Source organism: Cebidichthys violaceus, unplaced genomic scaffold (genome assembly GCF_023349555.1).
Source record: "Cebidichthys violaceus isolate CVI_PGR_0920_01 unplaced genomic scaffold, fCebVio1.0.p SCAF_69, whole genome shotgun sequence".
Taxonomy (NCBI): Eukaryota; Metazoa; Chordata; class Actinopteri; order Perciformes; family Stichaeidae; genus Cebidichthys; species Cebidichthys violaceus.
This window is the reverse complement of record NW_027176916.1, coordinates 568,412-589,097: the sequence shown is the minus strand read 5'-3', so window position 1 is coordinate 589,097 and position 20,686 is coordinate 568,412. Positions and strand designations below refer to the sequence as shown.

At 38.9% G+C, this 20,686-nt stretch overlaps 2 protein-coding genes across 2 annotated transcripts; both read left to right on the top strand.

Moving 5' to 3' along the window:
- The first annotated feature begins 228 nt into the window (after nucleotides 1–228).
- LOC137890778 (organic cation/carnitine transporter 2-like) lies at nucleotides 229–11,137 on the top strand. Its single transcript, XM_068734987.1, has 11 exons — nucleotides 229–509; nucleotides 985–1,167; nucleotides 2,072–2,175; nucleotides 4,051–4,205; nucleotides 4,342–4,513; nucleotides 5,005–5,131; nucleotides 7,889–7,986; nucleotides 8,264–8,478; nucleotides 9,305–9,487; nucleotides 9,691–9,826; nucleotides 11,010–11,137. The coding sequence occupies exons 1-11, from the start codon at nucleotides 303–305 to the stop codon at nucleotides 11,077–11,079; spliced, it is 1,650 nt and encodes a 549-aa protein (XP_068591088.1). The 5' UTR covers nucleotides 229–302; the 3' UTR covers nucleotides 11,080–11,137.
- Nucleotides 11,138–13,933: 2,796 nt separating this feature from the next.
- On the top strand, nucleotides 13,934–20,116 carry LOC137890780 (organic cation/carnitine transporter 2-like). Its single transcript, XM_068734989.1, has 11 exons — nucleotides 13,934–14,140; nucleotides 14,637–14,819; nucleotides 14,976–15,079; nucleotides 15,293–15,447; nucleotides 15,608–15,779; nucleotides 17,422–17,554; nucleotides 17,774–17,874; nucleotides 18,089–18,303; nucleotides 18,508–18,690; nucleotides 19,559–19,694; nucleotides 20,047–20,116. The coding sequence occupies exons 1-11, from the start codon at nucleotides 13,934–13,936 to the stop codon at nucleotides 20,114–20,116; spliced, it is 1,659 nt and encodes a 552-aa protein (XP_068591090.1).
- Nucleotides 20,117–20,686: the final 570 nt, after the last annotated feature.

Below are 20,686 nucleotides of genomic sequence, written 5' to 3'. Positions count from 1 at the left end.
CACACCGTAATATTAGAGTATTAGAGTGTGATCCTCTTCCAAAAATCACATTCCCTTCTTCTGCAACTGAGCAATGCCACATATCTCCTCTCTTCAAATTGTAACAAGATGTTGTAAAACAGGGACACTGGCTGATATATTCATTTTGTTCTCTACTGGTTGGGAGGAGAAATGCCAGGTCTATCTGGTTTGACAGAGAAGCAGCAGGAGCTAAGGACGGCTCTTTATGGAGACAACTTTACAACAACAGAGAACTAAATTCCACACCTGCTTACAATTCAATACAATAGGATTCTGAGACCATGATGGATTATGAGGACTCCGTAGCTTTTCTGGGTCAGTGGGGACGTTTCCAGCAGGTCGTCTTCTTCCTGCTGTGTGCCAGCATCGTGCCCAATGGATTTGGAGCTTTCACCCTTGTTTTCCTGACTGACGCGCCGAATCACCACTGCGTTGTTCCTGACTTCAACCTATCCGAAGACTGGCATAAAACCCTCATACCGATAGAGGTGAGACGACAGACAGTTAATGCAATGAGTCACTTTCGGTCTTACGACAAATAGATGGCAAGGTTTCATAAAATAAACTCTCAGCAACAAAGAATTGCAACAACACTTTGATATAGACCCGTACATTCTCTGTTATGCATGTATGGCAAGGTGCCATCATTAACTATACAGAGATGACTTCACTGCATGAAGAATGTGACTGTGTGAGGTCTGAGTATAATAGATGTGTTAGGACGTGTTCTTGTTGAACATAAATCATGGTTATAAACCAGTTCAAGTGAAATCACAAGGTTTGTAATGAAGTGAAAGGTTTTTTCTGATGTTACTGCAGTTTTGCCAGAATATGCATTGTTTTAGTATTTTTTGCCCATACATTCCTTTACATTGTATTGCAACATGCATTACAAGGATAAGTTTACTGAGAAACAAATGTTACTAATGACACTAACGAGGTTTGCGTCATTGTGACTGTGAGGTGGTGAATGGGAAACAGCAGCTGAGCAGATGCAGCAGGTTCAGGCTGGATGTGGTCAGAAATCTCTCTGCTCAGGGATTCATTCCTGGGAGGGACGTCAACATCACTGACCTGGAGCAGGAGGGATGTGTGGATGGGTGGAGCTACAGCAGAGACATCTACCAGTCCACCATCGTCTCTGAGGTGTGTGTGTGTGTGTGTGTGTGTGTGTGTGTGTGTGTGTGTGTGTGTGTGTGTGTGTGTGTGTGTGTGTATTTTATTTGTCTCCCACAGTGTGTGTATATGCAGAAGGATAGGTTACAGTAAATGAGCTGAACAAAGTTATTCTGGTTATTGTAATGTGCTTTCCTACACTGTGACATGAGTGGGAACCCTTGATGAAGCATTAAAATAGTTTTTACTCATTTAGTGGCTGGCTGGCTAGTTAGCTAGCTTGCTTGCTAATTCCACTTACATGCTACACTGGTTACAGCAATTGAGCGTGCATGGGAGAAGTTGACCTCTGCCAGAAATGTCCTTAGATTTTGGGAACAAACTTATTTGGTTAGGTTTAGGAAAAGATCATAGTTTGGTTCAAATTAACCCATTCTGGCAGAAAGCCCGAAACACAAACTTCTCCCATGTGCGTTAAATGTTTGCAACGTCAGAATGTATTCGGCGAAGGCGTTTCCATAATCCGATTAACGCAACTCTTTTTCGACAGAGACAAAAACCACCGCAAGCGGGCATAACAACTTTTTGCAATTCAGGAAGTTTTATAGAATTTTGCTGTTACTGTACAGCTTCTTTAATGCGATACTCCAAATAGGCGTAAAAATATGTGAATAGAAATGCGGCTATTGACGTTTCATGCATGACTAAGCACCCATATGCATCTCTTTATAACACACACATGTACCCATTTCTTTTTTTTCAAATTCTCAAACATCAGTGTTGCATAAAATACCAAATTCTGAATAAAACGCATTACACCAGTACATTTGAAATACTAACACTAAAACAAATAAATTAGGCTCACAACATTAACATGGATCACCCCCCAGTCAATGCATTTAATTGATTAATTGTTCATGTGTGGATTTTCCAGTTTGACCTGGTGTGCAGTGAGCAGTGGAAGCTGACGTTCATTTCCACAGTTTTCTTCGTTGGGGTTCTTTTTGGATCGTTCTTCTCAGGGCAGCTCTCAGACAGGTACTGAGAACAATATGTTTATACAAAGGCAATGCTTTTAGATATTGTAATTACCTCTTTAAATACCCCATGTCTCGATGCTGTTCCTGAAAGGCAACAGAGATGTTTGAATATGTCGTATAACAAAGACTCTAAATTAACGTTTTCTTGGGCTTTCATCGCCTTATATTGTAAAGTGACGCGGAGCAGCAACTCCACTTCATTTTCTGTCCACACGTAGGAGTCAATTTTTTCTTTTGCCATAGCACCAAATATCAAATTAGTATAAACAAAGAAATAATTAGCTTTACTATTGTCTACGATTTGTTTACGCCGCCAAAGGAAATTAAGCTCACTGCGCATGTTCAGAATCTTCTTCTCTGGTATTTGATGTACCGTTGACGTTGCACTTTGTGAAACAAAGGTCATTTGGACGGAATTTTTATTTTGAAAATATCAGATTAAAAAGAAATGTGTATACATGTAGACTTAAAATCTCCAATATGTCCATTTGACTTTTAGAGCATGCCTTTATATGGGGAAAATAGTAAGCTACACTTATCCTTCTTATAATGTTCAAGAACAGAAAATACATTTTTTTTGGCAATGCATTTCACAATTATCAACCCTATTATGTTGTTTTTTTGTGTCTGTTCCATGCTGGATTATGGAACAGACCTTGTCCTTTTTATTTAGCTTTTTTGTTAAACAGGTAAACAATTATACAGACAAGGGTGTAGTGTGAAATAAACAAAACACAAGAGTTGTGAAACAGATGTTTTGATGTGAATATGGTACAGATTTCTGGTTGATTTTGTTATTGGGAGTATTGCAATTTGTTTACACTTTGTTTGCATGTTTGAACATGTGTTGTTACATAGATACATACATACATAAATTGAATTTCAGCAAAGAAATAAAATATTTCCGTACTTCTGCCATTCCATGTGTTCAGCCAGATCCCCTTTGTCTGAATCGAGAGGTCTCGTCTTTCTCCGACATTTGTCGGCTCGTGGGTAGGCCTCTAAGTCTCAGCAAATCAGATTTTAGATCTTATGTCAGATGGGACATTTTTGATTCTGATTGGCTAACAATGCTGTCAATCATCAAAATTTCAAAACCATTCAATTATATTGGCTCCAACGCTCCGAAGGAGGTCTTAATGGTAGAAATCGGGCCAAGGGGGGCGGATTTACAGCCCTGAATTTTTTTTTTTAATGAACACAGGGACTTAGAAAGGGCTTAGAAAGGATCCTGGCCTTCAAATAAAAGCCATGTACATATTAAAATTAAAATAGCACACATTGTGCTAAATGTGTAAATGTGTACATTTTGGAATCCTCGTCTGAAATCTCTGTAATTAAACCTCTCTATCTCTTGAATGCTTCACTTTGACAATGTAAAAATGTGTACTCTTAACATATTGTGCTATGATCTGGGAGAGGTTTAAAGCTTGGATCTATATCATTTCTAAAAAGGAATTCCTGAAATTGTTTTTTTTTTAAGGCGGAAATTAAAATTTTCAATTTGTGCTGTGTGCCATCTTAATGTACTCTTAACCAGTAACATATATACTGCTATTTATACATCTGAACAAATCTCACAAGTGTTAGGGTTATTTTAATATCAAAACTATTAAAATAGCCCTTGCAGTTGCAAAACTATACTAATTTTAGTATGGGTATGCTATTTTCGAGCGGAGGCCGAAAAATAGGCATAAGGTTTAAAAGGGTAACCATAAAGTGCATTCAATAGGTTTGTGTTGAACACATCTGCTGATCAGATCTCCAAAACCTTAAGTGTAGATGCAATTTTTTTAATTCATCTTTATGTTCATTATGTATACTTTGGTAGTAATTTCTCATTTGTACATGGTTTATTCTACTTCTCTCACAGATTTGGAAGAAAACCTGTTCTTTTTGTCACCATGGCAGTCCAGATGATTTTTACCTTTGTTCAAGTCTTCTCTACCTCATGGATTATGTTCACTGTCCTTCTCTTCATCAATGGTTTGGGACAAATGTCCAACTTTGTTGCTGCTTTTGTGTTGGGTACATATGAGCATCGTTTTCTATATAAATACTGCCACAGTAGTTTTACAGATTTGAAAACAAGTGTACAGATCTACTTGCATTTCACTTGTTCACCACGTGTTCCTGTCTTTGTATTTTTTAATCTCTGTTGCAGGTGCGGAGATCTTGACAGGCAATGTACGTGTCCTTTACTCATCTCTGGGCTCATGTTTAAGCTTTACAATTGGCTACATGATACTGCCTCTCTGCGCCTACTTTCTAAGGGACTGGAAATCTCTCCTGTTGTCTTTGTCGTTGCCTTGCCTGGCCTATCTCCCCCTCTGGTGGTAGGTTGCACTCACTACAAGAAAGCATACTATGAATTTCCATAAAGTTCATGTTTTGTCAAAGGAGAGTTTAGAGTATTTGGATATTTGCTGTAATAAAATAGATTTAAACCAAAGATTACAGCCTTGACTGTGTTTTAAAAATGTTATAAACTGACTTGTAGACTTTCTGAATAATTGGGCGAGACTCTGTTCCCTAAAAGAAAGACAGACCTGTGAAACTTTTTTTCAAACATCATATACAAACAGGTAGATAGTTCAAATTTCACCTTTAGATTTAAGCACACTAATTGACTGCATGTTCCTGTACTCTAAATCCAGGTATAAGACATTTGAAGACTCGATTATAAGGTTATCGATTTAAAAAAAGAGGATACATTCTGTTCCTTATTAATGAGATAACCTTTTTCCCAAGAGAAGTATTTTAACTTGTAATCGCCATCTTTGATCCAGCGTGAACCTTTCTGTTTCTCTGTTGAATTCTGAGGCAGGTTCATCCCAGAGTCTCCTCGGTGGTTACTCTCTCAGGGAAGAGTGGAGGAAGCTGAGATCATCGTGAGAAAGGCTGCTAAGTGGAACAAAGTTCAGGCTCCAATGGTCATATTTCAAGATTACAGTGTATGTTGACGTGATGATGCTTTTTGTTGGAAATCTCTATGAAACATTTTAGTTGATGTTGCTCTTGGTGTTAACAAAATACCCAGCACACACTTAAGATAAACAAAGCATACGTGTGACAAATATCTGGTACAACCAGCAATATTAAACTTGTAAATGGAAAGTATAAAAACGTACACATTACATTACATTACATTACAGTCATTTAGCAGACGCTTTTATCCAGAGCGACTTACAATAAGTGCATTCAACATTGGTGATCAAAAGAACTACTAGTCACCAGAAGTCATAAGTACATTTCCTTTTCCAAACAAGCATCTAAGAGCATGAAGCAGAGCATAACTCAGAGCCAAAGTACAGTGCAGAAACAAGGAAAACAGTTAGTGCTATAAGTAATACGAATACAATAAGTGCAACAAGCTAGTATGAAAACAATAAGTGCTAAGTGGAAGGCTCAGGGTAGCACTTCCTGAAGAGGTGGGTTTTCAGCCTGCGCCCTTTGGGACAGACAGACAGACGAAAGAACAAAAAATTAGGTTAGTGAAACAAATAAATAAAGACACAAACAATTTCCAGACATTTCCAAACAATCTTACATACTTCCAAATCGCCCACCACGGAAATAAAAGTGAGAAATAGCAATGGAAATGTATAGGGCCATCCAGTCTGAAATAATGAGCATCAATGCAATCTGCACCCATTCTGCGTCGGGCGTGTCCATAGACTGTATATAAGAGGTGGACGTAGTCGCCTTGACGTCATGTGCTGTGAGTCATTTTCTCATAGACTTCTATGCAACCAGAGGAGTCGCCCCCTGATGGTCAGTAGGGAGAATGCAGCTTTAAGACACTTCAGCATTGGCTTCACTTTTCAGACCCAGATTGTAGCCGCACATTTTTGTGAATCTCAGACCAGAAGTCTTGTATTTTGAAGCAGCTCCACAGTTGCTTGAGTTCCCTGTACATCTTTTCAGTAAGATCCTCCTCCATTTCATCTCTGTGAATGACACATTGAGGTCCGACCCCTTCCAGAAATGTTGTCTTCAGATCAGGATTTAAGTGTACCCCCCTCTCATTACTGTAGCTCCCCAAGGACCAATGTGACGCCTAGGTATTTGATGCCTGCCAAGTAAAGATGCCATGTCGGAATAAGGTCTTGGGCTAGTAAAGTGTAATTTTATACTCGCCGTCGTGAAGCCGGCGCAAAGCACACGCACCAGAAAATGAAAATTTGTTTAGATGCTGTAAAATTTTAGATTAAGGTAATCAATTTTAGATTGGTGGAAAAAAAACTATTCCGAGTACCGAGTGAGTCCTATAATACTGAATACTGAAATTAGAAACATTGAGGAAAGAAGTTTGTCTTTAAAGTAATTATTCTCTGCGCTGAGAAGACTCAATCACCACACAGAGTGTGGGATGGAGAGAGTGACCTGTGTGCAGGTTGAGCACATCTTTTAAAGGGTCAGAGCAGCAAGAGAGAAGGGGGGAAGGTGTTTCTCACCAAGACATCTGTTTTGTTTCTACTCTACACATTTCACAATAGTACCCGTAATAAAACATTTACTACAGTTCCTAATCTATAGAGCCTGTGGTTTACGACCACTATCTGCACTCCCTACATCAAAGGTCTATGACTGATCTATTCTAAACGTCCCACAACACTCACGACAGTTTAGATTTACGACTAATCTAATCTAAACATTCTGCAGCACTCCCTTTCAGATTCTTCGTTTGAAGGGAGCTGCAGCAGTCATACAGTACAGTAGTAAAGTCAAACATAGAATAAAGCATATAAGCAAGTCACAGAATAAAAGCACTTAACACAAAGAAATTTTCTATCACAGAAGATTAGTGTCTTAAAAAAAAATCTACATTTGAGTTAAAATTTTGTAGCCAAATCAAATTGTTTACAGGATATCCAAACTTCGTTTGAGTATTAACAAAGCTTTAGGAGTCAGATGAAGTGACTCCGATTTGGCTTGGTTCACTTTGTATCCAGATCATTTCGTAAACCTGTTGATGGTTTTAAAAGGAGGAGGGCAGGAAGGGTTCTGGTTCTGTCATAAAAACTAAAGCATCGTCTGCATAAAGCATCAGCTTGTGACTACCACTGCCTGTTTTGATCCCTGTAAAGTCAAGAGCTGTATTCAAAACTGGTTATTACATACTACTGATAAAGGAAGTATGCAGTATGTACTGTTTACTGCATACTGTATTTGTCAGTAACATAGTCATACTATGTTACTGTGACTGTTGATATGATTTATTTTGCACTTTGTTAGTCTTTAGCCTTAAAACAAGCTCTTAATGCACTCATACCACTATTGCCATATTATCAAAAAATAAACCTTAGTGAGCTTTGAATACGTTTTTTTTGTGACCAATATTAGTTTACTTTTTATAAGATACTGCATGGTTTAGCTCTCCCACCCCTTAAACAATGAATTAAAACATCTCATGGCGACATACAACGAGGGTGTAAAAATTAAACATCGCTCAACAAAAGTAGCTCAAACTACTTTTTCTGTTACAGCAACAGAACAGTGGAATGCTTTTCCTACAAATATTAGTGTTTCGATTTAAAGCTAATGTTAAAACGGGTCATTTTGTCTCAACAAGTAGCTCTCTGCCCTTTCGGTGGCTGCTCTTTCCTTCGCATGTATTGCACATGGTCCCTCACTAAAAAAATTATTTGGAGTTACTCTGAAAGGGCACAACAAACAGAGGGTGAGACTTACGTTATTATATCTTGCAGGTTAATAATAAGACGGACCCTAAAGATCACCACAATGCCTTGGACCTGCTGAGGACCAGCAGCATCAGAATCACAACACTCCTTCTCTGCCTGGTGACGTGAGTAAACAGCTGAACTCACAATGATATTTTTCTGTGTTGTCAACCGTTACTCTCTGAGAGGTCTACACATTGACCTGAAGAGAAGATCTTATCATATTCAGAGTACAGGAATACGCTACAAATGCAAAATATAGAGGGAATGCTGCAAATTTCCTTAAAAATTTGAATTTCTTGAATAAAATCATTGTTTTTTAGTATCCACAGCCATAGGAGGATTTTTCTTCTGTTTAGTTACTTTATATATGAAGCACATTTAGCACCTTGTCTTACCCAGGTTTTCCACCTTTACCGGATACTTCGGCCTGTCTTTCAACACATCCCAACTCCATGTTAACCCCTACTTGAGCTGCTTCATCTCAGCAGTGGTGGAGATACCAGCATACATTTCCAGCTGGCTGGCTCTGCGATACTTTCCCCGACGGCTGTCTATCAGCTTTACATTACTCCTTGAAGCAGTGTCACTGTTTCTCATTCAACTGGTGCCTCAAAGTAAGGAAGAAATAAAAATTACTACTTACTTAAATGTGTTTTGTAACATTATTTGGGCTAGAGGGAAGACCCTCAAAAGCTTTAGTTTTTAAGATACCCCGACCAGAGATAGAACAAAGCAGAACAATGTTTATATATTCTCTGAGGTCTCCTATACATGAAATGGTTTCTTGTATATTCTTGTACTAATTTATCTCAATAGTGGTTAAATTGAAACATATTGCGTTAAACCCCATAAATATAAGAAGTGCAAAATAATGTCAGGTCAAATGGGAGAGGACACACTTTAACTCATGTTATTTTATAACAAAAACTCTGATTGATCCAAGATGTGGTGTGATGGTGGGCAGGAAGTTTCTCTACATGTGGGGAAAAACAGAATGTGAATATCTTAATGCATTGAGGATGTAGAGTACTACAAACACTGAAGTACAATAATTAGAAATATCAAATGTAAAGCTCTAAGATTAATGTATTCATTTACTCTTAGCTTGGCTGGTGTCCCAGAAACACCAATCAGGGTTTGCTGAAATGTTAATGCTACGCTGAATCCAGCAATATAGGATGTGTAACTGTAGCAGGAATGGTCAATGATTGACACTTTGAAATATATGACAAGCTCAAAGCTAAAAGAAATTGGTGTAAATGGGACATCTGCAGTCAATCTAGAGACTTCAATCTGTGACAAAAAAGTAGTAATTTGCACTGGCAAAATATGATATTTAAGCAGAAATACATTTTAATATATTTTTGTTCATGGGGTCAATTTCAGTTGTCTGTTTCTATTCTGTTGTTTTCATGAAAAAAATGTTTCCTTCTCCTTTAGGTCTATCAAATCTGTCTATTGCACTGGAGATGTTGGGTAAATATGCCGTTACCATCCCTTTCTCCATGATGTTTGCCTTCATTGCAGAGCTTCACCCAACATTGCTCAGGAACACAGCGGTAGGGATATGCTCCACCGTTGGCAGACTGGGAAACTGCATCGCACCGTTTTTGATAACTCTGAGTGAGTAGATTGGGTTCAGATGATGATTACAACCCTAGTTTGACATTTCATGTATTAAGCAGCCTCACTGACCTACCCAGGTGAAGTCTGGGCCGTTTAATCTTATTTCACCTTAAGTTTGGAAACCATTTTCTCACTCTCAAATTCACACCTAGACTTTTCTCCCATCTAAACCACCCCTTCTCTTTTTTTGTTTTTTTTAGACACCTACCTATTACATCTTCCAAATATTATAATGGGGACTCTGGCTGCTGTGTCTGCCTTTGCTGTTCTATTCCTTCCAGAGAGTTTTGGACGACCTCTACCTGAAACTATACAACAGATGCATAAGAGAGAAAGGTAGGCTGCTACCTCTGTTATGGAGCTTTATATTAAGTTTTAATAGATATGTTTAACACAATTATTTTTTACAGTGTGGTGTAAGTATTCTCACTAAAGTAAAGGATCTGAATACTTCCTTCACCACTGGCTGTTTACAACTTGTTTCTGGCAAAAATAACCTGTTTCTTCAGGTTCAAGGATTAACTTCAGACCATTACTAGATGTAAGTGGTTAGCATTGTTATCACACAGAACGTCTTCCCACTAAAATTTACAAAACATGTTCTAAGTTGATGTGCTAATGTGACACAAGAGAAGTCTGCTGCTTGTGATGATGATTTCTGTGTCGTCTGCATAATTATGATAACACACTTTGTTGTTTTCCATAATCTGAGCTATTGGAAGCAGGTAGATGTGGAACAGAAGAGGCCCCAGTATTGAACCTTGGGGACACCACATGTTATTTTAGTCAGCTGTGATGTGTAATTAGCTACAGACACAAAGCATTCTTCGTCCTTCAAGTAGGATTCAAACCAGTTAAGTGCTGTGCCAGAGAGTCCCACCCAGAGTTTTAGTCTTTCTAGTAGTATGTCATGTCGACCTTGTTGAATGCAGCACTGAGATCTAGTAATACTAAGACTGAAATTCTACCATTGTCTGTGTTTAAATGGATGTCATTGAAAATCTTAACAAGAGCTGTCGAAAGCCTGACTGGAAGACATCAAAACAGTTATTTACGGCCAATAAGTTGTTCAGCTGTTGACAAAACGCTTTTTCAATTATTTTACTTAAAAGTGGGAGGTTTGATATTGGCCTATTATTTTTCATTGTTGCGGAGTCTAAATTAGTCTTCTTTAGGAGTGGTTTAATAACTGCAGTTGTTAGGGCTTGTGGGAAGACACCTGAGAGAAGGGATGTGTTTACAATTTGTAAAAGATCAGTGGTCATGCAGTTTGAAATATTTTTGAAAAAGTGTGTTGGTAGAATAGCCAAGCAGCAGGAGGATGACTTCAGATGTTGTATAATGTCTTCTAGGCTTCTATGGTCGATTGAATGAAATTGTCACATAATATTTGAATGGATGTTATTCAGAGATGGGGAAAACACATATCCTGTGTTTTTTTTCTCTTATTGTTGCGCTATCTACAGAACCTTACAACCAATAACGTTTTATTTGTCTTTTCTTTTTGTCCTTATAACAGGATAAAGTGTCCATGCATCCCTGGAAAAGAAACCCGAATACCTGTGGTACTACTGGACAGTCCACTGTGATTTTCTAGCACTTTACTGATGTAGGTGATGTGTTGATATTGAATATCTTTAGCCTACTACTTTTTACATTTCTTAATATTTTGATTATCTTCACGGTTTTTAAGGTTGAGTAAAATAAATGTACTTTTTAAATACATTTGAAAATGTAAAATTGAAATAGCAAAATTAAATCGTGGAGTAATACATGTGGCTATTGTCAAGGTTTTTTGTTGTATCGCTCTGTTTTTATCTCATTTTGACATCTGCATATACACCATAGACACGTAGGCTATCGTAACTTAAAGGACGAAGATGTCAAGGTGAATTTCACATCTAAATAAATATTTTTTGGTTCTATAAATGATTCTTTTAATCTCATTTATATATTAATAGTGAAGCCCTGCAAATATTTTGACAAAAAATATTAATATATCATTAACAAATGTTTCATAATTCACACAGCAGTTCTAGCATTATGTTATGCTACTGCAATTTTGAGTGTGGTTTGTGGTCGAAGTAGTCTTGCTGTACATTCTCTATTTCATTAGAGTGTTACGTCATCTAAATCACTTTTGATTTCAGAAATAACTGGTTGGACTTGAGCAATATAATACAAGACAATATTAGACATTATGGTAAAATACAAAATAATATTTAAAAAAGTTAATTTAAATTGACGAACACTAACAACCCATATCAATGCTGTCTGGGACTGTTTCTAAAAACATGTTGACTCCGTGGCTACGGCCTTGATATACAGGCTTCAGGTTTATTATCCTCAATGGGAAATAAAAACACACACGAAAATCAAGGAAAGCTAACACGTGACAGGTCAACATTCAAGATTAAACGTTTTATTGTCTTTGTAATGTTTAACCTGACAATAACAAAAATAGAATAGCAATTTGGCTTTGAGAATTGTGACACTGCAGTTTCTTTGTTTGGACATACAGTTGTGGTCAAAAGTTTACATACACTTGTAAAGAACATAATGTCATGGCTCTCTTGAGTTTCCCCGTTAGTTCTACAACTCTGATTTTTCTCTGATAGAGTGATTGGAACAGATACTTCTTTATCACAAAAAACATTCATGAAGTTTGGTTCTTTCATGACTTTATTATGGGTTAACAGAAAAAGTGATCAAATCTGCTGGGTCAAAAATATACATACAGCAGTGCTAATATTTGGTTACATGTCCCTTGGCCATTTTCACTTCAATTAGGCGCTTTTGGTAGCCATCCACAAGCTTCTGGCAAGCTTCTCGTTGAATCTTTGACCACTCCTCTTGACAGAAATGGTGCAGTTCAGTTAAATTTGATGGCTTTCTGACATGGACTTGTTTCTTCAGCATTGTCCACATGTTCTCAATGGGATTTAAGTCAGGACTTTGGGAAGGCCATTCTAAAACCCTAATTCTAGCCTGATTTAGCTATTCCATTACCACTTTTGATGTGTGTTTGGGGTCATTGTCCTGTTGGAACACCCAACTGCGCCCAAGACCCAACCTTCGGGCTGATGATTTTAGGTTATCTTGAAGAATTTGAAGGTAATCCTCCTTCTTCATTATCCCATTTACTCTCTGTAAAGCACCAGTTCCATTGGCAGCAAAACAGCCCCACAGCATAATACTACCACCACCATGCTTGACGGTAGGCATGGTGTTCTTGGGGTTAAAGGCCTCACCTTTTCTCCTCCAAACATATTGCTGGGCATTGTGGCCAAACAGCTTGATTTTTGTTTCGTCTGACCACAGAACTTTCCTCCAGAAGGTCTTATCTTTGTCCACGTGATCAGCAGCAAACTTCAGTCGAGCCTTAAGGTGGCGCTTTTGGAGCAAGGGCTTCCTTCTTGCACGGCAGCCTCTCAGTCCATGGAGATGCAAAACACGCTTGACTGTAGACACTGACACCCGTGTTCCAGCAGCTTCTAATTCTTGGCAGATCTGCTTTTTGGTGGTTCTCGGTTGACTCTTCACCCTCCTGACCAATTTTCTCTCAGCAGCAGGTGATAGCTTGCGTTTTCTTCCTGATCGTGGCAGTGACAAAACAGTGCCATGCACTTTACACTTACAAACAATTGTTTGCACTGTTGCTCTTGGGACCTGCAGCTGCTTTGAAATGGCTCCAAGTGACTTTCCTGACTTGTTCAAGTCAATGATTCGCTTTTTCAGATCCATGCTGAGCTCCTTTGACTTTCCCATTGTAGCGTTTGTGGGCGTTTGTATCCAATGAGCCCTATTTAAATGGCCTCAGAGAAGTCACCAGCTGTAGTCACTCATAATCACTCACAAGAAGTTAAGAGGCCATGCTATGAAGCTCATTTCATTGACACAACTTTCTAAGTCACCAAAATTGCTAATTCATGTTGCTGTATGTATATTTTTGACCCAGCAGATTTGATCACTTTTTCTGTTAACCCATAATAAAGTCATGAAAGAACCAAACTTCATGAATGTTTTTTGTGACAAAGAAGTATCTGTTCCAATCACTCTATCAGAGAAAAATCTGAGTTGTAGAAATAACGGGGAAACTCAAGAGAGCCATGACATTATGTTCTTTACAAGTGTATATAAACTTTTGACCACAACTGTACATATGTTTCTATAACAGCAAGCATACGGGTGATTTGTTTACTCTTTATAGCCTCCATGTTTGTATCCCTGGCAGCTATGGCTATTAGTCCTTGGTGCAAAGAATTACTTGAGAAACCTCTTAAAACTTCTTGCTTTAGCATGCATGTTTATTGAAGTTGCCTACAAGGCGTGGCTTGCACAGCAGTTCAGGGGAGGGCAAACCACTCTCTTATTTTCCAGTGCAGTAGAAAATTAAGTATACACAATAAAGACAGTGGAGGGGACGATTAGGATTCTGAGACCATGAAGGATTATGATGAGTCCGTAGCTTTTCTGGGTCAGTGGGGACGTTTCCAGCAGGTTGTCTTCTTCCTGCTCTGTGCCAGCATCTTGCCCGATGGATTCGGTCTTTTCTCTGTTGTCTTCTTTGCTGACACTCCCAGCCACCACTGCCTGGTTACTGATGCCAACCTGACCCAAGATTGGCTTAATGCAATCATTCCGATAGAGGTAATTTTGTTTTTGATCACAGCTCCTTGGAAAAAAAGATAGAGTGTAGCAGTTTTGCTTTAAGTTACAAGTATTCAACAATTCCAAAAGCGAGACAGGCCGAAAAAAGAAAAGTCCTACTGCAAAGTATTTAATACAATATTGCTAAAAACACATATTTTGTATTTGTTGTGATATTTTCAGGCTAATTATCTAATAGATCAATAGTTAATGATGATAGATTATCAGCATCAAACATTCTTCACTGATTTGGGCTCATCAGCGTGAGAACTATAGATATTTGTGAGTTTTTAGTGATATTACTGTTGTTTTGCCAGAATTGTTATTATATTACAATACTTTGATGATCAAATGTGTAGCTTTGAAGTTGATGTATTTTTGTGCAGCTGCTGTATGAAGTTTAAGAAGTCTTATAAAGCGGTCCGACTACAGTTCAGGGTTTTATGTGAAATGTTACTAATGACACTAACGAGGTTTGCGTCATTGTGACTGTGAGGTGGTGAATGGGAAACAGCAGCTGAGCAGATGCAGCAGGTTCAGGCTGGATGTGGTCAGAAATCTCTCTGCTCAGGGATTCATTCCTGGGAGGGACGTCAACATCACTGACCTGGAGCAGGAGGGATGTGTGGACGGGTGGAGCTACAGCAGAGACATCTACCAGTCCACCATCGTCTCTGAGGTGAGTCATACACAATATTACACTACAGTTCAGGAACTGAACTATAGAAAAGCAATAAACCTGAATGAAACACATGCACTATACGTTTGCTTAGGAAGGAAATGTTTTATTGATATTTTTTATTTATTTTTCTTTGTTCATGCATGGATATTCCAGTTTGACCTGGTGTGCCGAGACCAGTGGAAGCAGCCGTTCACCTCAACAATGTTCTTCCTGGGACTTCTTGTTGGATCTTTCTTCTCAGGACAGCTCTCAGACAGGTACTGAAAACACCAACTCATAATGAAATTATATACACATCATATTCTTAAAACCTTTTCATTCTTCCTGAAAATGTCCTTACTTAACTTTTGCCAAAGGACAAACACAGTATACAAAAAAAATAAGAGGAAATTTTTTGCAACCTGTACTGTAAATAATTAAACAAAATCTTCTAATTTACTCTGATTTTATTGTTTGATTTCTCATTCTAGGTTTGGAAGAAAGCCTGTTTTCTTTGCCACCATGGCAATTCAGACAATTTTTAAATTTGTTACAATCTTTTCACCTTCATGGATGGTGTTCGTCATCCTCCTCTTCATGAGTGGTTTGGGACTGATCTCCAACTATGCATCTGCTTTTGTGCTGGGTAAATGTGAACATTTCGTGGTTTACAACAACAAATAATACTCTTCTATAGTCAGTGATGTTGATACATATATTGTGTGTACTGTGCAAGTTGTTTCACTTGTTACAAATAACTTCACTTATTTACTCAACCTTTTGACATGCATTTCTCTCTCTTTCAGGTAATGAGATCTTGACTGGAAATGTACGGGTCCTGTTCTCCTCACTGGGTGTGTGTCTGGGTTTTGCCATTGGCTACATGATGCTGCCTCTTTTTGCTTACTTTTTAAGGGACTGGCAATCTCTCCTGTTTGCTATGTCTCTGCCTGGCCTGCTCTACATCCCCCTCTGGTGGTAGGTTGTACTCATGACAAGAAAATGTGTTCATCTTAAGTTTATCATACCATCCATCCATCCATCCATCTGTTTACTTCCCTTTATCTGGGGCTGGTTGGCATTGGCAGATGGATGTGCAAGATAGTCCAGATACCCCTCACCTCCGCAATGTTTTCCAGCTCTTCCTGGGTGATCTTTAAGGGTTCCAAGGCCACATAAGATATATAATCTCTCCAGCATGTTTATGGTCTTCTAACAGTTGGACATTCTCAGAAAACCTTCAAAGGCAAGTGCCCTGAAGGCATCCTGTACCAATGCCCAAACCACCTCAACTTTTATGCAATGGTGAAACGGCTCTTTGAGATCCTTCCGAATGTCTGAGCCCCTCTTGCTATCTCTGAAGTTGAGCCCAACCACACTATGGAGGAAACTAATATAGGCTGCAATTTTAGTCTTTCGGTCTCTTGAACGGTTGTAACATAGATCAATTAGTAAATTGATAGCTTTGCCTATTGGCTCAGCTCATCCACACATTTGGGTTTACCAGGTCTATCCGGCAGCCTACCTCGCCATCAGTTGACATCTCTGCCCGATTGTCCAAAATATATGGCCTCACAGTTGATGATACGACCACAAAGTCGATCAACGATCTTTGGCCTAGGGTGTTCTAGTATTAAGTACACTAATGAATCACCCTCTGATCAAACATGGTGTTTGTTATGGCAGTCCATGACGAGCACAAACGTCCAATAACAACACTCAATTTCAGATCGGGCAGGACATTCCTACCAATCACCCCCTCCAGGTTTCTCCATCGTTGCCCATGAATATTGAAGTCCTCCAGAAGAACTATAGAGTTCCCTGTTGGAATCCTCTCTAGGATGCCACCCAGAGACTCCAAGAAGGGTGGATACTCTGATCTTATGCACCAAACAGCAGTCAAAGATTTACCCTCCGTGACCCACATTCGCTTCGAGGCAACCCTCTTCAACATCACCAGCACTCGGCCAGCTGCGACTATCCCCACGTCCGTCTGGTACCTCACACCCTGGGCGACTCCAAAAGGAGTCAACTCAAATACTTCCTCCAAGTATTAAAAATAGTGATATATTCACAATTATGTTAGTTTGTCCAATTACTTTTGAGCCACTGAAAATGTGGGGTACTGTATAAAAATGGCTGTAATTCCTAAACGGTTCATATTTTTCAGTTGAGATATTTTTGTTCTATTTATTGAATTAAATCTGAAAGTCTACACTTCAGCCACATATTGACTGCTTCATTTCAAATCCATTGGAGTCATGCAAATAGGCAAAATTAGAAAAATTGTGTCACTGTCCAAATACTTATGGCCCTGACTGTATACCGCTCAACTTGATGCACCAGCTCCAATTCCTTCCCTGCCAGAAAATTGATTGTCTGTGATGCAATGGGTCAACAACCCTAAGTTCCCGATGAAAACTCCATTGACTATCCCTGCGGGTGATGGAACCACATTATCTTATATTACACCATAAATGTCATGATTTTGCTCGTCAGGAGATGAAAATAATAATTTGGCTTTTTTACAAGAGAAAAATCCTAACTTGCATCCACCTGTATTTTAAGCCTCTCTGATCCAGCCTGAACCTTTTTGTTTCTTTGTTGAATACTGAGGCAGGTTCATCCCAGAGTCTCCTCGTTGGTTGCTCTCTCAGGGAAGAGTGGAGGAGGCTGAGACCACATTGAGAAAGGCTGCTAAAATGAACAAAGTCGAGGCTCCACAGGTCATCTTTGAAGATTACAGCGTACATGTAAGTCTGCCCTGACTTAAATCGTGTAGGACCAGACACAGGAGACAATGTGTGTGCTTGAGGAGACACATTGTTAGTACAATTCATCCCATAGGAAGAAATGTACGTATCAAATTTCATGACACATTTTCCAGCATTTGTTGAGATATTTAATCCTGTACCAAAGTGGTGGAATGATATGCCAAACTGCTGGTGAAACCGAGGTTTTGTATCTTGCAGGCTGATGCAACAAAGACACACCCTAAGGAACAGCACAATGTCTTCAGCCTGCTGAGGGTAAAAAAAATCAGAAACATGACGCTCATTCTGTGGCTGGTGTGGTGAGTGTATTTTTTTTTAACATTTGCTCATTTACAGCACTGACATTACTTGGTTTTGTCCTTCTTTAGTTTTCTTTTTCTCTGTTTTGTTTGTTAATTTTAAGTCTAATGGTCTTGGTCTGCTACTGGAGCTACTGTATGGTATGTGTCAAATGCTGTTTCTGTGCAGATTTCCATTGAAACCTCTCTGTTGTCTGTATCTCTGTCACTCCAGGTTCAGTGTGATTACTGGATACATTGGCCTGTCCCTGAACTCATCCCAACTTCATGCTAACCCCTACATCAGCTGCTTCCTCTCAGCAGCTGTAGAGGTACCAGCATACACCTCCAGCTGGCTGGTGCTGCGATACGTTCCGCGACGGCTGTCTGTCTTTTGTAGTTTGGTCATTGGAGGGGTGTCCCTGTACTTCCTTCAACTGGTGCCTGAAAGTAAGTAGTGACATGACGTGGTGCATCACAGTGTTATTATATTTCCAAGCAAATAGTTTTAGCCCTTAAACTAGTATTCAACAGATTCAGCATTGCACTCCGATAAAGGTAGCTGGGTAAAAAGTCTTAAACACAAATGCCTTTAATCTGCTGCAGAGTGGATCATTCAGGGACTTTCTTAGACAAACTCTTCTTTCCTTGCAGGTTTATTAGAACTGTCTGTTGCTCTGGAGATGCTGGGTAAATTTGGCATGACCACAGGTACATCCCTGTTGTATGTCTACACAGCAGAGCTTTACCCAACAGTGCTCAGGAACACAGCGACAGGGACGTGCATTGCTGTTTCCAGAGTGGGCAGTTCCATTGCACCTTTTTTGTTACAGCTAAGTGAGTAAACTGGTCTCTTATCGTTTATTACTCAGTAACTATTGAATTTGTTTCACCTGAATTATCATTTGAAGTTACTGTGAGGAACTTTTAACCGGTTTTGAAAAATGAATACAGAATCCTCTCCATGACCTTCATAGATTGGATATTTCTCTATAGCTATTCTTAATGCTTGTCATTGGTGCAACCGGGTCGGTTTCCGTGCAAAATGCAAAGATGAAACCATGCAGGTTCACCAGAAAATCATCAGTTCAGACTCCAGTTGGGGCTCCGGCAGCGACCAAATTCAGCTTCACTGCAGCCTTCGACCTGCAGAGCTCTAGCAGTTGGAGGAGAACTCTGCTCCCGGTTACGTGTCCAGTGTCGAAGTGTCCCTAGGGCAAGATACTGAACTCCTAACTGCTCCCTGGGCGCCTGTCATGGATAGCCCACTGCTCCCTATAGGGATGGGTCAAATGCAGAGAAAAAATGTCCCCTTGTGGGATGAAGAGAGTATAATGAAAAAAATAAACAAAACAAGACCCAGGTCGTACTACTTGGACCGCTGGAGGGAAGGGGGTCACTAGAGAACCACAACCAGGACTAAGCGGAGCAGACTGTCAGACCCTGCTGCAGTAAAATAAGAGGTTTTCTAAAGGGACTCTGGTGCTCTGAAACACTACTAAATTTTGTACCCCGGGGACCGCCAAAATCAACACAAAATGAAAGTTCCTTGTTGTAGCTTCAAACAGATAACCATCTGATTTCACCTATTTTTAGTTTGGATGCTATACACACTGATTAATTCACATACAGTAAATATTTACAGTGTGCAGAAAACACTGACCAAGGACTTCCTTCATCCAAATGTTCTCTTCTCCTTGTACAGGTGTATACTTTAAGTACCTGCCTTATATTATATTGGGGACTCTGGCTGTTGTGTCTGCATTTGCTACTCTCCTCCTGGCAGAGAGTTTTGGACGACCTCTACCTCAAACTATTCAACAGATGCATAAGAGAGAAAGGTGGGTTCCTTAAGGAATACATATGTCTTCGTAAACTCTCTTAATATACTTATTAATACACTACAGACAAAATTAGCTTTCCAGCTAACTCTGGCACATTAACATTGAGGTGGAAACTGAAATGTGGTAAAAAAATAAATGAACATTGAATATAATATAGCACACATTCACCATGGCTGAAAATACTACCAAGTGATTGTACTTAAACTACAACAGGTGCTGGATGTTCAGAAAAAGAAACAAAAACGAACAGAAGTGAAAAGATATTCAAACATTGCAGCTTTTTAATTTCTATATTTTTTCTGTATTCTGAAAACATGATGGTTTGTTTATTTGTCTTTTTTCACTACAGCATAAAGTGTCCATTCATCACAAGAAGAGAACATTCAAAACCTACGGTGCTTTTCGAAAGTCGACTCTGATTGTCCAAATGTGTTAATCATAACTGTTGAGCTATTACCTCTCGTTGAACTAGTATCTTTCCTACTGTGATAAGAAACAATCAGTACAAGTGGATTTAATCACATTACATGACCAAGAAATGAAATTAAAAGAATTAAACTTGACTTAAGCATTTTGGAGTAAATTAAATTGTGCTTGCAGTCTGTGCATGTTATCTCAGATCACAAATATGTATATACATTTTTAATTATGAACTGAAATATGCGAGTGTTAAATATGATGTAAAAGATGCACCATAACACCCTATACCTCTCGACTGGTTCTGATTAAGTTGTTATCAGCATATAACAAACTGTGTTTTATGTTTATGTGCTGTTGAACTTTCTTGTTAAATTACAAACATTTTCATATTTTACAACTGTGAACATCAGTATCATATGAATATGGTAACAATTGCGTTGCTGCAGAGCATATTTAGTGTGATTGTTGTAAATATTCATACTTGTGCCATGTAGTTGTTTTTAAATCACTTTATTTTTAATAACAACGACTGATGATTGATACAATAGCATTATAGTTATAACGATGAT